The following is a 22,067-nucleotide window of genomic DNA, read 5'->3' on the forward strand; positions in this document are numbered from 1 at the left end:
AAGGATGATTGACGGGGTCAGCAGGATGTGGGATGAGGGTGGTGTGATAAGGACATTTTAGGGGGTGATTGAAGCTATTGCTTTTGAGAACCAGGCATAGGAGGAAAAAACCTCAATCGAGAAGCAGTGTTCAGAATTATTTGTGGAACCATCGGCATCCTCCTGTGGACATTATTGGACCTGCAGATGGTAATGTGTGTAATTTGACACAAGATGGGGATATGCCAGACAGGGTTTCCCCTTTGGCAGCACAGTTTCCCAAAGTTTCATAACATTAGTAGATGCTGACCAGGTTGAAGTCATGTTGCAATGCATTCATTGCCTGTACAGTAGAAAACATACACTTACCCACTGAACTAACTGTTCGCGCTACTGTCTGTCATATATTATTATTATTATTATTATGCGTCAAATGTCAGGATTACAGCATAAGATTTGGACCCATATTGGCATGTACAGATTTCAAGACATGGACACAAGTTTAACCTTTGACCTACCTCTTCACACATTATCATATTAAGAGAGTGACAATTTAATACAGCTTGCATTTTTATTTTTTGTAAACACCTGTAAAGGCTTTCCAATTTACAAAGTGTTCATTTCAGTCCAGTCTACTGTCAATATCTCATCTGTAAACGTGCAAATATTGCACTGGTTCTTCTAACAAGACATCTCTTCATTGTCAACCAGACCTCTTACACCTTCTGAGTCAGCCACACTTAAGTCCACTGAACACATGTTTTACACATTGTGTGACACTGTGATCAATTTGGCCACTGATTTACCTACATTCTCTTTCTTTATCTTCTTTTCAAGTATCTGTCTTCAAACTTTCATTGCCTTCCAAAAGCAAGCATTAACAGAGTAGTCTCCTCAAAGCCATTGGGTTTGTTGGATGTTGTCAAATTTGGACTTGGCCAATAAAAGCAATTTCCTTCAAAAAAGGGGTAGGACATAAGGGTACAGTACACCAATCAGAGCTATGCTAAGATGTTAAATTATACATCAACAAGAAATTGGTTATTCTATACATAAAGTACACCCTCTGTAATCATAAACATTTACTGCTACATACATTATATTGCTGTTGTCCAGTTATTGTTTGTGTTATTATCTGTGAGATGTCCATTGCCAAAGTTAACAGAGAACAACATAGAGCACAGCATGTTTCTGAGAGTATTATGTTACTTTCATTGCATTGTTACGTTGATCGCTTTTAACCAGAGCATTCAACTTCACATTTAAAAGCAAGAGTTAACACGGTTTCCATAAAGTATGCACAAAATTGGAGTTTAAAGCTTTGACATTCAAAATAAAAGCTATACAATCAAATCAGTGGCTATAAACAGTCTATTCATGATTCAGACATGGTTTCAATGTGGCCTGCCAACTGTTAACCTATGTACCCAAGAGAAGGTACATGCCCTCAAGATAGAAATTCTCTGTTGCATACGTCTCAATATTTCAACCATTCCATTAAATACTAAACATCAGACAAGAAATATATGAAAAACATGAACACAGTAAGAAGCTATGATTTACATTATGTAGGGTTTACATTTATATTGTATGATAAATGGCGGATATAATTACAATGGTTATACTGTCTTTTATTTATTTTACAAAGAAATGTAAGTAAGAATTGTTTCTGATTGTGTCTGCTGTGCTTGTTTTCTGCAACTTTGTATTCTGTAACTCTGACCATTCCAATTAATATAAAATGGACATACAAGTCCTCAGCTTGGTAATTATCATTTGATTGATACAACTTGGTGACCATCAGGCACAGTGGTCCAAAGTGCTGCTTGTTTTAATGAATCCCATAAAAAAGCATGTACAAAAGAGTCGACAACTGACCCTGAAATGATAGTATCATGAGTTGACAGTAAGTACTTTGTAAGTAGTTTGTGAGAGTTGCATCTGTTCATCTTAAATCATTAGTAATTTAATTTATAATTGAACTGACCAATCATGAATAATATTATTAGTTATTATCACTGCCCTACTTTCATATAAAAGAGAGTAACCAAGTAACCAAGATCATCTATGGCCCAGTTGACCACAAACTGTACCATCCCTGTACCAACCCACATTATCTGCATTATCGTAAGGCACTGACAATAGTGTTGTTACAAGGACATAAATACATTGACTTTTGAACGTTTCAGGTACGTAGACTGACCAGCAGATCCAAATACCTGCATGCTACATTTGGTTAAAGAAGAAATAACAGCAAACCTCAGCATTTGTCATGACCACATGGAACTCAGAGAGCACCAGGGGTCCAGATGTTGCTATGCAACATTGTTAAAATCAAAAGGAAACACAGTTTTAGACATGTGGGTCTTTGTCGGCCTTGGTTTGACTTTGTCAATATATATATATATATATTTTCAATCATGAGAATGGGGAGAAGGGAGGAGAAAATAAAAAACAACACTTGTTACTGAGATAGTCAAAATATTATTGCACATATAATTTCCACTAAAATTGGACCATTTACAATGAAACAGCAAATCTCCATGTAGCCTGTGATCACATTTGCTGGCTGCTTGCAAAGTCTGAAAACACACATACACACAGACTTGTAAGCCACTTAAATATGCACCAATCTCCTGCTCCCTTACACGATAAGTGTAAAGATCATTCTAAAACTCATAGAGGAGGTTGTCCCCTAAAAAGCTTTGCGTAGCTGACTCCCTGAGCCCATCGGGAAACCTTAGCCCCAAGTACAGTATAGGACCGACCTATCGCCCCCTGTACAAACCACTAGGCATGTGGAGAGTGCCAAGGCACGGCCTCAGTTATTCTGAGACACACTTGGTGAGCCTCTGTTCTCATCTTATTTCTCAAATCGTCACATTTGCTCTGGCATACAAGAAGGATGTTGCAATACACATCCACATATATATATATACACACATATACTGTATATATATATATACAAATATACAATCAGTCATACAAAAATTGGGCTAGCATGAACAGTGTTGTGATTTAGGAAACATGGAGCTGAGCTATTTCAGATGAAGGGCCAATAGTCTTTTAAAAGTATTGGAAAAGGGTAGAATTATTTAGAGATGAAGATATGACTTCTAAATGGCTCCAAGGATGATGAAAAGCATGTGGTTCAGTTTCAGATTGATGATTGAAATACCTCTTCTGAATTTACTTGGATCAGATGAAATGGATCCCACGGCCACAGATTAAGATGCATGAGGGAGTGAGGGAGTGAGAGAGAGAGAGAGGTAGGTAGAGAGACGAAGAGAGAAATAGGGAGGGTTGGAAGGGAAAGGGAGAGACGTTTTCATAATTATATCGTAGGAACTATTCATTTTTATTGACTGATATCACTAAATAGAACACTAATAGCATTCACTTGCTGAGGAAATATGTACATCAGGTAATAGAGCAGATTGTCAAAAGGACCATTTTACTAATTTAAAGTACTTCAATCAAACTCTAAACATGTCGCGCTCAAACATACTTAGGGAGTAAACAATAACTTTGCAATACTATTTCCTTTTGAATAACAATATTGCAGTTACAACACTGCTTTTAAAAAAAGGAAGCCAATACTCTACATTGGGCTCCATCAAAGCTGTGCCAAGTCACTATTGCAGAAAGGCTGCGGCCTGAAGGCATAGCTTTACAGGACAGAAACTTGTTGCAAAGACTAAAGGCAAAATAACTATACAGTTGAAAGTGACGAGCAGTGATGTGTGAAGAGTTTCAAGGGGAATTTAGGGGATGGAGGGAAAAGGCAATATTGGAAATGGGTTTAGGGCAGGACAGGCTCCTCAGAAGACTCTCCTGAGAAAGAAAAGATAAGAACAGTGAGGCAACATGTGCATGATGCAAAGTGTGCAAAGCAGGTCACACAGCTAAAGAGAAAAGGCTTGGTATGCGTTAGTTATGCATGCAAGTCTGGTATGCCGAAAGGTGCAAGTTGCAAAAGTTAGAAAGAAACAAAAAATGTGTGGATGTCAATAAAATATGTGACTCTAGGTCTTAACTGTTATTTGAGATAGTCCTGGTCAGCTCCAGTCACTGTCTAATGAGTTTAACCATTGTGCTGCCAGTAAAATGAAACTCCTGGCTTAAAGTCCATAACTTCTCTTTAAGACTCACAAGACTGTTGTTGTATTGAGTTTTAATAGTTATCTGGAAACATGTTACTTATACTACCTCTTAGCTAAGGATTGCTTGTAAAACGGATAACCATATCGCAGGGCTGCCCTGATTAAATGGTCCGAAATTACATCTATGCTTTTTATTTCCTGTTCGGCAAAATGCATCTTTGAGGTACTCACATACAAGCACTGAAAACATATCAGACTGAGGAATCCGTTTTTAAGTAAAGGGATTAATGTAAGGGGGGTTATAACCAGAGCAAACCCATGCTTCATTCTGAGGCAGCACCATCAGAGCATAGTTGTTTGTTTACGTAAGAGTTGAGGTCAAAGGTGTTTCTCCGCCTCTGCTCCTCCTCCTTTTGAGAAAAAGGCAGGGAGGGGAGGGAGGAGGAGGGGAGGAGGGGAGGGAGGAGGAGGGGACTATAAAAAGTTGACCCCAGCGCAGCCTCGCTTCCAAAGCTCCCGGCAGCTAGCTCTGAACCTGATCCCTCGGAGCAGCTGTCCTCTCCCTGCATCAGCACAACAAATACTTTACATTGCCTGACCTTTCCCTCTCCGTCGCTATCCCAGCCATGCCTGCCCCCCTCTCCGCTCTCCCTCAGCACCTTATCTCACCACCAGTGAGCCCTCGACACATTTTCCCCAACCCAGCCCCCCCCACCCAGCCCCCCCCCACCCACCCAGCCCCCCCACCCAGCCCCCTTCATGCCACCGGCACAGCACCTCCGTCCCGGATCACCCCCACCACCCGGACCCCCTCTGCCGCCACTCCAGCTGACATGTATCCCTCACGCATTTGGATCAAAATGCTGACACATTAGCTGAGAATGGGTGGCCCCAAACTGTCAATGTTGCTGTGCAAGACTGTGTGTGGGTTTTTGAAAAAATAATCATGGAGGTTTACTTTTACCTGGAGGGGGGAAGTTTAGACGTGTCGCACAACAAAAGTTATTACACTTGGTGCAACAGGGTAACTATTGTTACAACATTGTAATGTGTTTATAACGTGCTGCTGAGTGTACAGTACATGTGCTAGATCGTTCCATTTAAAGTGTATCTGATTCAGAATATATTATTATGGGATTATGATTATATATTGATTATAATTATGATGATTAGCCTACAGGAGAACATATACTTTTAAAGAGCTAGTTGGAACCCAAGGTTAATTCTATAATATGCCACTAAAAAGAAAGAAGAGTATACTGTATGCTTCTCTGCGGGTTTAAACCAAAACATACCGAGCTTTGTGAGGAGTAAAGACAAGCAAATTAAGACTGGACCGTCTTGTGAACTATGATAGTTCAGGTCACCTTTATGTCAAACCCCAAGAATACACTGTGTAAACACATGCTTGTGTAGCGTCATACAAATAACCCGCCGGTGTGTAATGCAGAGAAGAAGTAACACAACTGTATGTCTCGCCACAGACAGATCAGGGCTGATAACCCTACCTCGCGATCGAGCAAGGGCCAGCCAGAGGACCTACCACCCTGGTCGAGTTACCCCTGGGGGTGTCTATTAACGCCGACACCGCCACCAATGGCTGCTGCATTAGCGCCATTCACTCCAGTACAACGCAAACATGGTGGCCAACATGTTGTAGCATATCAGATCATCCGCAGTGAAATGACATGCCTCCTCTAACATGAAGGCTGCATGGCGCTGGTCCAGACTCAAGAACGCTAACATGGACAGCCTCTTGCCATTACTGTCGCAAACGTGTGAATGCCAGGAGAAATTCATCACGCTCGAATGATTGCTGCACATTCTGTGAACAAACGACTTCTTCCTGAATGAAACATACAAATTTGAGCGTTCGCCCATGCAAGAAGATACTGTACGCTGCTACTGGAGTGCAAAAACATGTTAGCATTTTAAATAGAAATTATTTGGTTTGGTGTCTACCCACCCATACTGTGGTCTTAATGTGCTGTAAGTAAGTGTTAACACTGGATACAATCACGTGCACTTGGATGGATTGTCATCTAAGAAATTAAATGTAATTTACAAAAGAGGCCTTCTCCTAAGACTGGCCTATTCACTTCAACCTGACCATGTGATTTGACATGGTCAAGATGTCTAGGTCACGTCATAGGCTAATAGCAGTCAGGTTACGCTGGGTTTATTTTGCGGCTAGTCAAGTGATAAAAGCATTTCAAGACACTCGATGTTAGTGTTTTGTAATAAACAGTATACGGTGGTCCTTTTTATAAAAACTGATATATGAGCCCATGAGATCATATAATCCAAAAGCACTTACGTGTGTGCTCCTTCTTCTGCGTTATCGATGCTCCACCACAAAGCTCATGGTGGTGCCATCGAAAGAAGGTGGGGCGATGATCCGGGGCCCCTGCTGCGTTGTGATGCTGATGACGGGCTTTCCATCCGAGGTGGCAGCAACGCCCCTGGCGGTGACGTGTCCCCGGCTCACGGGCAGCACCGGGTGCTGAACGCTACCTCCAGTGGCGCTGTAGTACGGGCTCTCCGCCCCAGTCATGTTAGCCTCCTTCCCAGCATGCGTACCTGTGTGCTTTCCATGGGGCTTCTTACTTGCGTTGTCATCCTCCATCCTGGACAGTCCTTGGGCTGACACTGTCTGGGTGGGGAAGGAGGGTGAGGGGATGAAGCTCGGGTAAATCATGTAGGTGGGCGCGAACGCCCCTGGGCTGAGTGCCAAGGGGGAGATAGACATGGGCACAGGGGTGACGGGGGTCATGGGGTTGATGGGCGGCTGGTGGACTGGCATGGGCACTTCCATGAACTGTCCAGTCTCGGGGTCGAAGAGGCGTTTAATGGCAGGCTGGACTGGGGTGTCCACCAGGTAGCACTGACCGGTGGTGGGGTCCAGGAGCATCTTCCTCTGGATCTGCTGGTAGGAGTCCGCGCCCGAGGGGGTGGGGGAAAGGGTAGGGATGGGGGGGGAAAAGCAGAACACGTGTGGCTGGGGGGGCTGCAAGGACACTGGCACAGAGTGGTGGTAGATAGTGGCCGGTTGGGGGTCAGGGGAATGCGTCTCCATGACAATAGGGGTATGCCTTAGGGGTAGAGCCGAAGGCTCGCATCTCTTTGTGTCATCGATATTGGTTTGAATGACTGTGGTGGAGTTGCCACCTAGCTTACGGTCTTGGCTTGGAAACTTGATTTCACCTACATAGCCTTTCACAGGTATAGTCAAATAGTTTTCAGATTCCGGGTTGCCAGGTTTGAAGGACTGTTGTTGAGCACTGATGTCTGTAGGGCTGTTTTTGAGCCTAACCCTGTCCACTGGGGCTCTTCTTGAGGGGGATATTTTGAATGACAATGGGACTTTTGAGGTATTACAGCTGATGCTTTTCATAGGGATAGAGGGAGTTTGGGTCTGAATCCCACTTTGAAGTGTGTTGTTATGAGTAGAGCTTGTGCTGATTGGTGTCTGATTATTATTCCATAAATGGAACACGCTTTTGTTACTGAAGGTTTTACTCTGCTGTGACTGAATTTTAAAAGTATCCTCATTATATGGAACATGTATAATTTTCACAGTTTCTTTATCCTCTCGTGCGTTGCTTGTTTCTGTCATGTTCACCAATGTTTGAGGTTCAAAATGTGTCAGTCTTTCATTACCTGATGCTCCACCTGGCTCCTCCTCCAAGTCGGCTTTCGCCGGGCCACCTTGCTCTTCCCGGGCAATGAGTGACAGAACGTGGCTATCGGTGATGGGTCGAGGAGCCTGTGTTTTACGTTTCCACTCATTTCTGTCAAACACATAAAGCTGTTCCATAGTTTTTACAGCAGCCTTTAGTTTCTCTAGCGCCGCTTGTTTGGGGATTTTGGTTTCAGGTTTCCTTTCTCCAGTATCAGACGATTTCTCCTGCCTCGTTTTTGCTGTTTTTGTTTCAATATTGAGCTGAATTTCGGATTGATCGGGGTTGGCCTGTTTGGAAAAGACAGGTGCAACTCGGCCCGTTAATCGAAAAGGGGATGAGGTTTCGTGTTTGGCATTTTCCGGGGGAACTTTTGGAGATGATGGGTCAGCATCGTTTTGTTTGCGTAACGGCGTATCGGACAACTGGGCTCGTTGTTTCAAATTACTATTATTCACAGACTGACACTTTATCACGATTGGAGATGGTGATGGGGTCTTATTTGTTTCCTTCTTTGAACCTTCATTATTCTCTCGAATTTCTGCTGATACAGGAGGGTTAACTTGGGGCTTTTGTTCGCAGCTGTCCAATGAAATAGACGGATATGAACTTTTAACCAATTTGCGCACATCCCTCACCTGATAAATGGGAGTTTGGAACTTAACCTTGTTGTCTCTAATATCCCTGACTGTGAAGTGTGGTATCTTGTCCGACACAGCCAGCACATGACACTTGGAGTTATCTGTGGTCTTCATTGGGTTTACAGTGGTATAACCTATCTTAGGAGTCAACAAGTTTGCAATGTTTAGAGGGCAAAGTTTGTTTTCTTTTACGCTTCTCAGGCATATTTTTATCTCAGGCACCTTTGTTGTGTTTCCATATCCCCCCATACCTAAATGTCTCTCCCCGCCCTCTTCAAGACTCAGGGGCGCATTCATCACAGGTGCATGTTGAGACAGCTGCTCTCGCGCTTCCTGATCTTTAGGAAGAAGCTGAGAACTTGGAACGAACAAGTGAGACAATTTTGTTAGCTTGCTACTTACAGCTCCGGTGTCCAGTTTATTCCCCCCTGTGTTATTTTGTGTCGAGGGTGTGTCACCCAAAACTCCATCGACTTCAGGCTCCTTTTGAGGCTCCAACTCCCCATCCTTCCAGGATTTGAATGCACTGTTTTGACTACGGCTAAGCGGTCCTCTCGAACTGTCAATTGGGTCCTTGTTTATATCAAGAGCTAGCTCAGTTGTCGGCCGTGCGCCTTCTAAAGATTCGGTCTCCGTGTCGCTACTTCGTTCTTCTGAGGTGTCACAAGAACCGGGCCTGCTCTCTTCCACTTCTAGCTCATCCAGAGAATTAGGGGTGAATCCCGAGCTTGTTTCTGAGGACTGTCTTGGCAAGCCTCTTCTCAAGCCTCTCTCTCTCATGTCTTGATCCTTGCACTGAAAGCATGGGGAGTGAGTGGGATATGTGTCTCGTATTTCACCCCGCTCCATTTTCCGCTCTTGTTCAAACTGCATCTTTTTGGATATTACATTTTTCAAAAGGCTTGAGGCGAAAATGGCCTTCTTGTGTGTGTCTTCCATGCTGTCCACAGCGTCACTGTGTTCGTAGCTCGCTTCACACCCTTGCCTGCCTGGCGCGATGCCCGTAACCTCATCCTTGGAACGTAATCGTTGAGTATTTTCGGAACATTTTGGAAGCCTTCCTCGTTCAGGTAACCCTGTTTCAACATTACAACGAAAATTCAGTGTTTCTGTCAGTGTAATAACCTCTCCCTGTCCCGGTTGACCTTTCAATTGTATATTTTTTGTGGATGAGGATTCTTGTTGTGAACTTGAAATTTTCTTATTCAAAGCATACATTCTGGTTTGGGGAACTTTCTTGTTACATGTAGCCTTGCCATTCCTGTTTTTTAACTCGGCATGTTTACTAATTTCTAACTGGGCACTCTTATGTGCGAGAAGATTATTCTCTCTTCCATGTGACATGGTGCCATATTTTAGGTCGACATATGCCGACCACTTGTTCAAGCCAAGGCTGTATTCTGACATGGAAGACTCGCTTGAAGTGCTTAAATTAATGGCATCAAAATAGGGGCATGCCAAACTTCGGAAAGACTTGGCGGTTAAATTACGCACCTCCTTGTCTGCATCGTCGAGTTCACTGATTGAACTTGACGCACCGCTGGAATACTCATTAATATCTTTCCCCCTTAATTTGGTAGCGAGGTGCTGGCGCCCTGGGGCGGGGATAAAGTACTGGGCTCTGTCGCATAATGTCTCTGCTCTGGCGTCAGTGCTTGTAAAAAAGAAATGACTCCCATCTCCCATATGTTTGGTATGATAGCAAATGTTTTCATTCTCAATTATATTATTAGAGTCGTTTATGGCTCGAGAAGAGGTCTTGATGGACAAGTGAATTTGGCCTGACGGATTCCCACTACCGTTTTGGTTTTTGAACGCGCTTTCATCTGAGCTGGCGCATTTGTCCGAGTCACAAAGATCACTCTCCTGCTCGGTGCTGACAACTGCACCTCCGGCGCGTTGGAGTACATTATTATTTTGCGCCTTGCTACTTTTTACTTTCGTCTGACACTTTCCCTCCACTATCAAAGTCCCCTCCGCTGTTTCGTCACTTTCAAAAGAGGCATAATCCACAAACGAGTACACAAGATTATCGTCCTCCAAATCCCAACAGGTTCCCCGTCCAAAGTCATAATCGACATCATGGTCGAGCTCCGTCAATTGGATTTCATGAGTGGTTATGTAGTGGGACTCATCCTCCACTGTGTCAGGCTCACAGGGCTCTGCCTCGGAGAGCACCACGCTCGCCGCGTCGTCAGACTCACTTTTACTGTTTAAATACATGTCCGTATATTGTAATTCCTCACATTCACTGCCGACATTTTGTAGGTTGTCATCATGGAACTCAATTTCAGGTTGGAACTCTCTTGTGTTCCCATTTTGAAAGTCCACATTGCAGTTGGGAACTCCTGTCAGAGACGTGTCCACGGGGGGCTCGTCCACAACGGCCCTGTCAGTCCATTCTCCCTGTGAGTGCTCCTCATGATAGTCCTTTGAAGATATTTGATCAACATTATCATCAAGCACGCGAACTCCGGGACTCTTGTCTCCAGAGGTGTCACTGTTGCATTTGAACACAGCGAGATGATTACCTTCGCCGGTAAAAGTCACTTTCACAGTTTTTGTGCCCTCTGATTTCATATCAAGCAGGTCATCCAAATCAACGTAATTGGATTCGAGGCTTTTTGTGTCAGGTTGGCACTTGTCCTTGTAATTATTGTCGACTGGGAGCAGCTTTCTGTTTAGTCCAGTGTCTTCTTGGTAAGTGAGAGTTTTCTCAACTGCTTCCATTTGTCTGTTTTCTTACCGTTAGATGGTCTTTGTTTGCGATGTTATCCAGACACGGGACGGAAAACTCTGCGCGCATGAGAAGCTTGGGAAAGCGAGAGAGACAGCGCGCGCGGGGAGGGGAACGGGGAGCAGTGGGGGTGAAGGTTGAGGGCGAGAGTCAATTTAGAGTCTCCAGGAATTCCCTTCTCTCTGATGTAGCCTAATGATATGTCCTCGATAGATCTTCTATGGAGTGTTTGCTCTCACACGCTGCTATCTTGACAACAGTTGCTTGTGTTGTGTGTCGCTTGTCTTATTTTGGATGACATTCCAGTGACATAGGCGGAGTCCGTGGTCAAAACTTTCCGCACAGTAAGTGTGAACACAGAACTGTTCATGTTTAAGAAATGCACAATATATTCTAGTGCGGTGAACGTGCAGGCAGCTGTAACGAATACTCAACAGCAGGACGGTGTCGTGACCTGTGGATGTCGAATCTTATGCTTGAAAAATGATAGCGCTTGCAAGTGTCAGTAAATGAAACAAAATGGCCAATTGATGATCTAATGACTTGAGTATGTTCAAGTAGTAGACAACGAGCAAACTCTCTCCCTACAATATAGGGCAAATTGATTGGGTAAACGTAATAGTAGCCTACGTTACATGTAACTTGGCATTATGCCTATTTTAGGCAACTTGTCTGTTTGTGACTGATAGGCTAATTAAGTTATATGATGTGTTAATAATTACATGTGATGTCCGTTCACTGTAGACGGCTTTGGCAACATTGTTTAACCTGAACATTCATCACAATAAAGCATTTTGACTTAAATTTAATTGATTGTGGAGCTGCAGTACGAGATTTATTTTTAACAGCTGGACGCAAGACCCCAATCGCTTTGCTACAGTAGACGCACAATTGCCAAGTGAATAAGACACACACGTCTTTTTGTACGCACGCATACACCCTGAATTGTGATTCTAGTGAGGAAAAGTCAGCTGAATAATATTAGACTTGCGCCTATCCCCTAAGTCAATAATTTAGTGAAGTTGACAAGATAACAAAGATAGCTTTCAGCACCTTTCTTGTAAGAACAGCTCCTTTTCCGTGTGAAAACGAACCAATTTTAGTTTTTTTTTCTAAAAAGTTGTTAAAAGCAGATTTAGTGATTTGACATGAGAGGCTATTGAACTATATGTGCTGATTTATTACGTGAGCTTTTGGCTACGTTGTTTATTCGTGTTAATTGCTGAAAATGTGGGTGTAGCCTAAAATAAATGTATGCAACCTCGGCTTGTACGCGAAGAAAGGTACATGTGCATTCTCTCCAAAATATTTCACAAATTTAGAGTCGCACCGGAAACACCATGATATAACCCCCTGTACTCTTTCTATCGCTAGTGGCGGTACTTCGGCCAGTGTAAGACGAGGCACCGTTACTAGGCGCTGACATCACACAACAGCGAGGCCACGACAATCGAAAGTCAGGTGAAGGAGACGAGTTGGCAACAAATCACGCAGTCGCCTAAAGTGTGTGGTATCTCTAAATACATTGGACCAAAAACATTTGTTGACAGCTGAATGTTATCAACGCTCCACCCACGATTGCGACAGCTGCAAACTCTTAATATAGTGAAATAGCCAGTGCCAGCTTGTGTTGTTCAGTGGGCTACAAAGAACTCATAGGGTTGTCAGAAGTCATTGATTTAGAGGGAGGGTGCAGCCCAGTGAATGGAAATACCATCTCTAGACAACGTAAGACTAAATGCCCAAAGTGTATACCACATTACTTAACCTATCTTAATTAATTCTCCATTGTTTTTGTTTTTCTATTTCAGGTCACACAGAACACACAGAAGGCCCCAGAATAAACCCAAAACACAGTCTCTTCAGGCTTAACTGTCAGCTTCCATCTATCAGAAAAGATTACAGTCACAATAGTTAGTCTCCAATTTTGCGTGAGGATATAACATAACCTTTCAGATCTACACAAGTGTCAAAGAAAGTTGTCGCTTGCCAGGGCCCCACATGTATGAAATGTAGGAGGGAGGGGCCCGGGCAAACAGCTGCCATTTGTAAGAGTGCACACTTAAAGGGATTGTTCACTTGAAAATCTAAAGTTTTCACACCCCAGAAGCAGAACGACTGGTTACCTTGTCAAGGATTTTTGTTTCAGAGGACTATTTGCACACATAAAAAGGGAAATTTCCCTCTTGAAAACCAAACAGAAAGTTCAGTTTCCTTTATCCCGCCTGTCGCCACCAGATCTCTGTGTTATTTTCTGTCTGTTTTTGTTTCAGTTTATCTGTCTCTCACTCTTACACCGTCTCCCTCACGCTACATTTGCACCATACAGGTTTAAATGACCTCCACAAAGATGATAAATTTAGGTGGCTATTTAAAATAGGGACGCCGCTCACGCAGGCATGCTGAGATCAGTTACTTACAGTGGCCACATTAAAACAGCAGGTGTTAAATCATGAGCACCATTAATCAAAGCCGTGGATCGTCTATGTGGAGACCTTTTTAAATGCCCCTTACTCCCCCTATAGGCTGGCTCTCCCTTCTCTTCTCTCTTTATCTTCCACTCCCTCTCTCACTCCTACAGTATCTCTCTCTCTCTTTCTCACACACACTGCAGTACTCTGCATACTCAACAGTACATGGGCTGTACAGTCAAGGCAGATGTGAAGAAAAAAGACTGCAAGTTCAAAAGTTTTTGTTGAATTTTACTGAACGTGTAAAATACCTTAGGTAGTATAAAAATAAACGAGCCTTATGAAACTGCAATTGCTAATGCACTAAAGGTAATGCAGGTGCTATTTCAGACGGGGCGTGTTTACAGTTTATTGCATACCATGTGAAAAACACCCTGCTAGGCTAAGCCAAACAGTTCTGAGAATCTTAACTATGGTTACAACTCAAGATGATGTACGAGTGTCCACTTTATGTCAACCACAACCCCACCATATATCCTATCTAACCTCACCACATCAAACTGTCGAGCTGGGGTTGCTCAGCGACACTCCAGAGAGTCTCATGAGGCCTTGTTTCTGGTGATATAGCAAGGAACTGAGTGTTTGACCATCTGCCATGAAACATTAACCAGCAGCTAAAGGCCACCAGTGGTCCTACAGGCATTTTAGAGTCCCCCTCTATTGGGTCAACAGGTCAGCTCAGGGTTCATGCGTGTGCTGGTTCATTGGTTGCATGGGGGGTTAAGGGTTAATTATATGCGTTTAGCTGATGTTAACAGCTCAAAGGAAAGAAAAAAAACTTGTAGAGGGACTGGCCCATCTAGTGTAGTTGTTTAGGGTGGCTCGATGGAATTGCAGTAGTTTCTGCTTTATTGTATGGAGTATTTGTTGCACGTGGTTTTTAAGTATGGCAGAGTGAGACCCTGAAAACCCACTAGAGCAATATCATGTGAAACATGGTATGTATTCTACACGATGAGGAGGTCATTCGATACGTTTTACATGATGACAGGCGTAATGCTTCTGTGAGACAAATGTCTGAGCTTGTCTGGACCTGCTGGTGCAACACACGTGTGTCAATTATGTACAGAACTGTCAAAAAGGGAGTCTACAGTAGGTGAAATGTCCCGACGACGTTATACAGAACGTACGTATATTACATGGCCTATAGATCTGGCACGAATCGGAAATTGAGAGCGGATAGGCGACGTTTATCGCAGTATCATCCGGTTTCATGCACGTGTCGCGGGTGATTCAGCGATGCTCCGGCCTAAAAACAGCAATGCGAGATGCAGAGCTGTAGTAAATTATTTCAGCAATGTGAGCTGGCTGCCTTTTGGTGGTGTGGTCAATTTCTGCCATGCTAATAGGCTACTAATAGGCTACTATTTCCCATGGTCTACACCTACTTAAGATCTAGTTAGAACAAAAAACTTGACTGACCACCCGCCGACTTTCTTTCCCACATCAGGCTCCTTTGGTAATCCATTTCATCAATGACTTTAATTATAAGGAACGGTTGCATGTTTATGCTTGAGCAAAGCATAAACATGTGTTTGTATTCATGAACAGTGAGGATGGAGCAAATACGTGAAGAAGAGCAGAATTTATTAGGCCTACATTAAGCTGAGCCTACGTGAATAAATAAATAAAAATAAATAAATAAAAACCTAGGCCTATTATTAACTTTATTTTTTATTATTGGAATAGGCGTTCCAGACTGCCGATCTGAGATGTGCTCTGCGTTTTAATAGCCTACGTAATAAACAAAGTGTAGAATTGGCTATGGCAAAGTGTGGCTGCGGCTAAAACCCTTTTTGATGTAATTGATTTGCTTCCCTCTTGTGGTCAATCTAAGAACTTAAATTATCAGCATCACAAAGCATTATCACCACTACGACACCGTCGCGCCCCCTGACATGTTTCATGCAAGGGAAAATCTTGGGGTGGCACACCAAAATCAACACACATAGCCTAACAATAATTATGAAAAGCGTCTGCCTCAAAAAAGCCTAGACAAAAAGCGCATATGGTATATAACAGAGCTGTACTAACGTTCCATAGCAAACAATGGGGTTTTAAGTGCAATGTTAAAAATACGCTCTCGGTGTGATCGGGCCGAATTGCCTAAGTTACTAATAGGCTACTCTTTCTAAACTGATGTAGGCCTAACCTTTCGTTTGTCTAAACAAGCTAGCAAGGTAAGTCAGCCCTCCCTAAATACCGAATTTAACTTGCACTAGCTAATTAGCCTAATAGGCTACTGTAGCTAACCAACGTAAACTAGGTTTGTCAACTGTAAATAGGTCATTTAAATTCAAAAACAGGTTATTGAATATTTGTACTTGGCCTACTTTTTTCTTTAACTTGGTATCTGCACCTTCGATAAGTTCCCTCAGCTTCTATTTACCGTTTGTCTATAGTCAGACAGACTGCACTCTCACCTGTCCCAGCAACCTCTTGTGGGGGTAGCGGTGACACAGGGGTGTCATGATCAAAGTGTGGAGATAGGCTACGTGACTGGATCTGAGTGTGGATTTCTACGACGAAATGTTTCAATCGTAGACTGTGGTTTCTATAGGCTAAAATGTGTTTTTAAATTATTTTTTGAGGTCGATTTGTCCTACAGTGAAATTGAAATCCCATTTTCCATTAATGAAAAAAAAAATCTCAAGTAAATTTGCGTTCCCCCCCTGCCCCCCCCCCCCCCCCCCCCGACGGCGCTACTGCTACGACTTCGGCTATCTACACATTATAGAGACAACTTATTGACCTGTTGTCCATTCCTCTGTTCAACATTAGTACATTAATCGATCAGCACCTTTTCCACCACACTCCCGCTCTTATGATGGCCGATATACTGTTTGTTCAAGATTAATGGTCGACATAATACTGCAATAGAGCTGCAGTAAACCTTTAACCTGCAAAATCGTGTAAGTGGAACAATGATAGAGTCATGATGATAGTATGTAGGCCTACAGTTGCTGAGACACATTTTAGCGCAGCTATTTACTGTAAAGCTAGCTATAAATGATTAATGCATGCACTTATTTTTTACTTTGTCGCTTTAATGCCTAATACAATCACAAAGCCATTAGGATTGTCAATAGAGGGTGTTGGAACAAATATGGAAGGCGTCGTCTTAAGCCAAGTAATGCTTATTAACAACCAAAGCAACAGGGTTCGTTTTTTGCAATTGGTTTGTTACATTTGAGAGGTGTTTGGGAGTATCATGGATACTGATCTTGGGCAACACGTTCAGAGATGAACAGACATGGGCTGCAACAATTATTTCAGCCCATGCCTTACAGTTGCTTATCATTTGAATAATAAGTGCACTGGTTTGGTCCATGATCACTGGTTCATGGACTGGTTCAATCATGTCAAATCCATCTGTAGCCAAATGATTTAGTTGGCTCTGTCCATGGTGCTGAAAGTGTACACTTTTTACAACCATTCATGACCATTTTGTGAAACGTAATAATTTTTATTTCGAATTAAATTGGTTGTAAAATAATAAACCTTATTTCCACAACAGTAAATTAGTCTTGAGATAATCTGATCAAAAAAGTAGTCTAGGGTGAAGCTATTGGACAACTGCAGCGGAAACTGCTTGTGTCAGGGTTTCTAGACTGTGCTGCATTTCATGTCACGGACCGACGAGAGGGAGCGTGGATTAAATCGGTCTCAGTTATTTGTATAAATGGTAAATAATCAACATGTCAGCGCCTAAGCAATGGTTATTGGTCAGTTTGATGCTTCTGTACATTGTTCGTGGGGTTCAATCGAAAAGGATTTTCAGATGCCCTTCAGGATGCTCCTGTTCCAAGGAATCCATTATGTGCGTCGGAACATCGCAAATCCCACGGTCTATCCCGAATGACATCAACTCTTTGTAAGTAGCCCGTCTCCATGCAGACATCGAAAACACATCTCTTAAGGTTTATGACCAATAAAGGCTAAGAATGCACGACAGTTTTGTATTGTGTCCTCGTTATGTCCTATAAAATAGCCTGAGGGGTATATTGCACTTTGATGGAATTATGTATCACTTTCCTTTCAAATAGGAGCATAGTAAATGGATCGCTTACTGAGGTCACAGAGGCCATGTTTTCACTCATGCCTTCTCTACAGTTGCTGTAAGTTAATTTCCTTTTTTTCACTGCTTGTCACTTCCACCACACAACTATCACAGACTGTTTTTGTGTGTGTGTTTGTCTACAGCCTTTTAAATTCAAACGCATTGACCACCATCAATGATGACGCATTTTCCGGCTTACCCCACCTGGAGTATTTGTAAGTAATTTGTCCAAATAAATCTAATATGGTGAACATTAAAAAGTTCTTCACACTGCAAATTCTCCTTGTAAGAATAGCCCTGGGGAAAATTGGCAAACCTTGGGTTGGCAGAAATCCTCCAAAACTGCAACAAGTGCAGACTCAGCCTTTATGCCAATGCCTCCTCCTGCCTAATTCTACTTCATATTAACAGATTTATTGAAGGAAACAAGATAGAAACTATAACAAAAAATGCCCTGAGAGGACTTCGGGATGTGACACATTTGTAAGTGTGTTGCACATCATCTTATGTCTTACATCCATCTCTCCCCACCCCTCCCCCACACATTCACACCTACACCCCCTCCTGCCTCCATCCTGCCTCTGCCTCCATCTTACCTCCATCTCTCCCCACCCCTTCCCCATACATTCACACCTACATTCCCTCCTGCCTCCATTCTGTCTCCATCTTACCTCCATCGTTACCTTTCTCCATGATGACGCCTCGTTTTTCTAACTCACTGCGGTCCTTGTCTGTTGCAGGTCTCTGGCCAACAACAACATGAAGGTCTTGCCAAGGGATCTCTTCTATGACTTGGTCTCCCTGCTGGAGCTGTGAGTAAGCAAAAGAAGCCAATATTAAATCAGGGACGATTGATGGGTTACATGCTGGACTTATACACCATCTTCCTAGATGTGATTGATTTGAACTCATGTTATGGCTGAAGCAAGCAGACACTTGATTTATCAGCAGTTCAAATCAAGTTTGGACTCATCCCATGTGAAATTCCTTCAGGTTTAAATCAACCTCATTAGGGCAGCCGGTGTAAAAACAACCTTAATCTCAGTATGTGATTTGAGGTTTTTCCAAATGACTTTTTTCTTAAATAATAATAAATAAATAAGTAAAACACATTTTGAATGTGAAAAAGCCTTTTCTAAATACCTGAATTTAATTTGTATTCATAATTCATGACACCCTCTGCTCTTATAACCATTACAATTCCACTATGTACTGTATGACAGGGATCTGCGAGGAAATGCATTTCAGTGTAACTGTGAGAACAAGTGGCTGATGATGTGGCTGAAAAACACCAATGCCACAGTATCAGATGTCTATTGTGCAGGCCCAAGTAATATGAAGGGCAAGAGACTGAACGACCTTCCCATCCCGCCCGGAGAGTGCATCTCCACGGGTAATTCAGCCCCTAAGTTTGACCTCTCAGTGATATAGAACATGTGATTGACTGCAAAATAGTGGAAAGTATACTGTTTTTTTTTATGATCTTTTACTAAACACTTTTGCCATACTCAATATGGCATACTCAATACTCCATTGTGACAAATGGTCAATTGCCAACGATTTGATTAGATTGCTATAGTAAAACAGAGGCTTGACAAATACGTCTTGTTTATTATTCATGGTATGTATTTATGGATCCTACCCATTATGTTTATTGAGAAGCTGTGTGATCAAGCAATAGGATTAAATCTTATTGATTTGTATTTACTTTGTAATTTACGTACTTGGCTCAAAATGTAGATCTAAAAGAGACCACTTGAATTGTGCTGATAATGAATGATTAATAACTTGGTTTGAGTTGCGTCTTTGGGGAGTCCCTGTTATACAGCAATTTAATTAACCATACTCTTAGTTACGCCTTTCATTTTCCCACTTTGTTATTTCTTTCATGACCAACAGACTTTGTCCGCCATCAGTCAATTCCCATCCAGTCTTTGTCGGCAGACATTTTCTCCCATAAGGAGGACATCTACGTGGCCATGGCGGCCCCCAACTCCAACAGCTGTGTGGTGATGGAATGGGACCACATTGAAATGAACTTCAGACGCTTCGATAACATCACAGGTTTGACATTACCTCATTATAATACATTTATAGGGGATTTTTATCAGTTATAGTAGTCATATGCATAAATGGTGATATTATGTGCTGGTATTTTGTTTGATTTTAATGATGATGAGTGATACCATGAATGATTTAATGTTACTACAGGAAAGTCTGTTGTTGGATGCAAGTCGATTGTGATTGAAAACCACGCCTTGATCATTATGACCCAGCTTTTCGGTGGGTCCCACATCTACAAATTTGACGACCAGCAGAACAAGTTCACCAAGTTCCAAACCATTGAAGTCTTTAACATTTCCAAGCCTAACGACATTGAGGTCTTCCAGATCGCCGGCGAGTGGTACTTTGTGATTGTTGACAGCTCCAAAGCAGGCCTGTCCACGCTCTACAAGTGGACTGATGAACCGGATCGCAACGAAACCGGATTCTTTTCCTACCAGTTCCTTCACGAGTGGTTCAGAGACACCGACGCTGAGTTCATTGAAGTGGATGGGAAGGCCAATCTGATCTTGGCCAGCCGCTCACAGGCGCCTGTCATTTATATCTGGAACAAAAGCACCCTGAAGTTCATGCTTCATGGCGAGATCCCAAATGTAGATGATGTGGTGGCGGTCAAGGCCTTTCTGATCGAAGATGACCTCTATCTGGCCATGACTTGCTACATAGGCGACTCCAAAATCCTTAAGTGGACGAGCAAGCAGTTCAGTGAGCTGCAGGCCCTGCCGTCCCGTGGGGCTATGGTCCTCCAGCCGTTCTCTTTCAAGGAGAGACACTATCTGGCCCTGGGCAGTGACTACTCCTTCACACAGATTTATCTTTGGAGTGAGGACACCAAGACCTTCGTCAAGTTCAAGGACATCTACGTGCAGTCGCCGCGTTCCTTCACCGCTGTGTCCAATGACAGACGGAATTTTATTTTCTCCTCCAGCTTCAAAGGCAAATCTATGGTCTTTGAACATGTAATTGTTGACTTGAGCCTTTGAAAACTAGCTAGGGCTGGATGAAGGTAGTTGTAGGAGCAGACCTCTGCCATTTTCACTACCTTAAATAAAAATGTTTGCTGGCTGTTCAGTAAGAAAGATAAATATACTGTACTTAAGATGAATGTTTTCTGTTTGCAATAGTAGTGTTATACTGTAATATCCCTGGCCTAGATGGAGACATATCTTAAATCTCTGCAATGGTGTAGGCTAACGATGCATATGTTGGCTGTGCCCATGGCAAAGTTATTAATGTTGTATCAAATGTAATGCATTTGAAAAAAAATTAGAATAATTGTTGGAAAATATTTTACATGTAATTTGTATAGCTGGGATTACCTTAATATATATAGCATCAACAGAACAGTGCCTGTATAATCAAATTAGAGTGTCAATAATATAGCCTGAAATCCTATGCAAAATGAATGTTAATCCTTATAACAGAATGCTTTAATATATATTTTGCTACGAGATGTGTACTACATTAGTACAGTTAACCAGATATTAATATATTATGCGTGGAAAATATGAATAATGTTATGAACTTGCTGCCTTTAATATCTCATTATCAATCCAGTATGTGACAGCTGTAGGGTTAGGTCCCTGTATGGTCATTTGATAAGACATCAAAGCAGTTGGTTTTTTTTCCACATAAAAAAAAATCTTATTTATCTGCTAATACATGGTCAACATTTGCAATAGAGCAGAATGGCTGACAGGAACATGCAGACCCAATATTTTCTTGTTACATCTTGTAGGACCGGGTTGTGTGTGTTATTCTCCTCAACATACAGTACTCTCACTTCGCACTTAACAGAGGAAAATGTGCCCATGTAGCAGAAACAGAAGTGTCCAGGACAGCAAAAAGTGTTAGAGTGCTATCAGCACTTAGGCTACTGACCTAGCTCTCTGGCATGCAAAAATAAGGCAAAGGACCGGCTCAATGAATGGCAGACATTTATAATGGTCATTCTTGAAGAAAACACAGAGGAACTTCCTTAGCAGGAGACTCTATCCTCCTCAGATCCATCAATGCGAATAGGGGGCTTTAAAATATCCTCAACCTAATGCAAGCAGTATAGCACTGTAGGAGGAAGCTTGTATTAAAAAAGATTAAGCTTTATCTTGACTGAGTGGCCTTTCTTTGTAAAATACATTTTTCCTGCAAAATTACATTCAAGTTTGTTTGATTTAATTTCAAGGGTTGTTAGAAAATAAAGTAATTTACATTTTACTCAAAGTACGCTACGTCCTAAAACAAAATTTAATTTTGCACATCCAACAAAAACGTAGACTAGGATATAATACGCTACGTTACAAAAAGAAATCTACGCTGCTGACTGCTGAAGTTT

At 42.3% G+C, this 22,067-nt stretch overlaps 2 protein-coding genes across 8 annotated transcripts; one reads left to right on the forward strand and one right to left on the reverse strand.

Moving 5' to 3' along the window:
• Positions 1-531: 531 nt before the first annotated feature.
• Positions 532-11,381, reverse strand: LOC146236651 (uncharacterized protein C4orf54-like). Of its 2 annotated transcripts, XR_014741018.1 has the most exons (3): positions 6,400-11,381; positions 3,158-3,813; positions 532-2,365 (listed from the first exon to the last, which is right to left on the reverse strand). XR_014741018.1 is itself a non-coding variant. In XM_084687702.1 (2 exons), the coding sequence occupies exon 1, from the start codon at positions 11,131-11,133 to the stop codon at positions 6,421-6,423; it is 4,713 nt and encodes a 1,570-aa protein (XP_084543828.1). In that variant the 5' UTR covers positions 11,134-11,381; the 3' UTR covers positions 532-3,813; positions 6,400-6,420. The 2 variants fall into 2 exon arrangements, 1 of the variants encoding a protein (XP_084543828.1); XM_084687702.1 differs by having other exon boundaries at positions 532-3,813.
• On the forward strand, positions 9,336-21,948 carry LOC146236652 (leucine-rich repeat LGI family member 2-like). 6 transcript variants are annotated; one of them, XM_084687717.1, is made up of 11 exons: positions 10,093-11,103; positions 12,515-12,601; positions 12,952-15,791; positions 17,384-17,485; positions 17,658-17,729; positions 17,815-17,886; positions 18,083-18,154; positions 18,412-18,483; positions 18,895-19,064; positions 19,571-19,735; positions 19,883-21,948. In XM_084687717.1, exons 4-11 carry the CDS (start codon positions 17,430-17,432, stop codon positions 20,716-20,718), a joined length of 1,515 nt encoding a protein of 504 aa, XP_084543843.1. In that variant the 5' UTR covers positions 10,093-11,103; positions 12,515-12,601; positions 12,952-15,791; positions 17,384-17,429; the 3' UTR covers positions 20,719-21,948. The 6 variants fall into 6 exon arrangements, with proteins under 6 accessions (XP_084543844.1, XP_084543843.1, XP_084543842.1 ...); XM_084687716.1 differs by having other exon boundaries at positions 17,393-17,485; XM_084687718.1 differs by lacking the exons at positions 10,093-11,103; positions 12,515-12,601 and adding an exon at positions 9,336-9,473 and having other exon boundaries at positions 17,393-17,485.
• The last annotated feature ends 119 nt before the right edge of the window (positions 21,949-22,067 follow it).

Source organism: Hypomesus nipponensis, chromosome 22 (genome assembly GCF_054491055.1).
Source record: "Hypomesus nipponensis isolate SF chromosome 22, ASM5449105v1, whole genome shotgun sequence".
Lineage (NCBI taxonomy): Eukaryota > Metazoa > Chordata > Actinopteri > Osmeriformes > Osmeridae > Hypomesus > Hypomesus nipponensis.

What these genes read in the sequence shown, in the direction of transcription:
- LOC146236652 (XM_084687715.1), top strand. Translation starts at nt 17,310, where the DNA reads ATGTCAGCGCCTAAGCAATGGTTATTGGTCAGTTTGATGCTTCTGTAC. An exon ending in TTGGTCTCCCTGCTGGAGCT is followed by an intron (nt 18,484 to 18,894) that starts GTGAGTAAGCAA and finishes ACTGTATGACAG; the next exon opens with GGATCTGCGAGGAAATGCAT. An exon ending in CGGAGAGTGCATCTCCACGG is followed by an intron (nt 19,065 to 19,570) that starts GTAATTCAGCCC and finishes CATGACCAACAG; the next exon opens with ACTTTGTCCGCCATCAGTCA.
- LOC146236651 (XM_084687702.1), bottom strand. Translation starts at nt 11,133, where the DNA reads ATGGAAGCAGTTGAGAAAACTCTCACTTACCAAGAAGACACTGGACTA.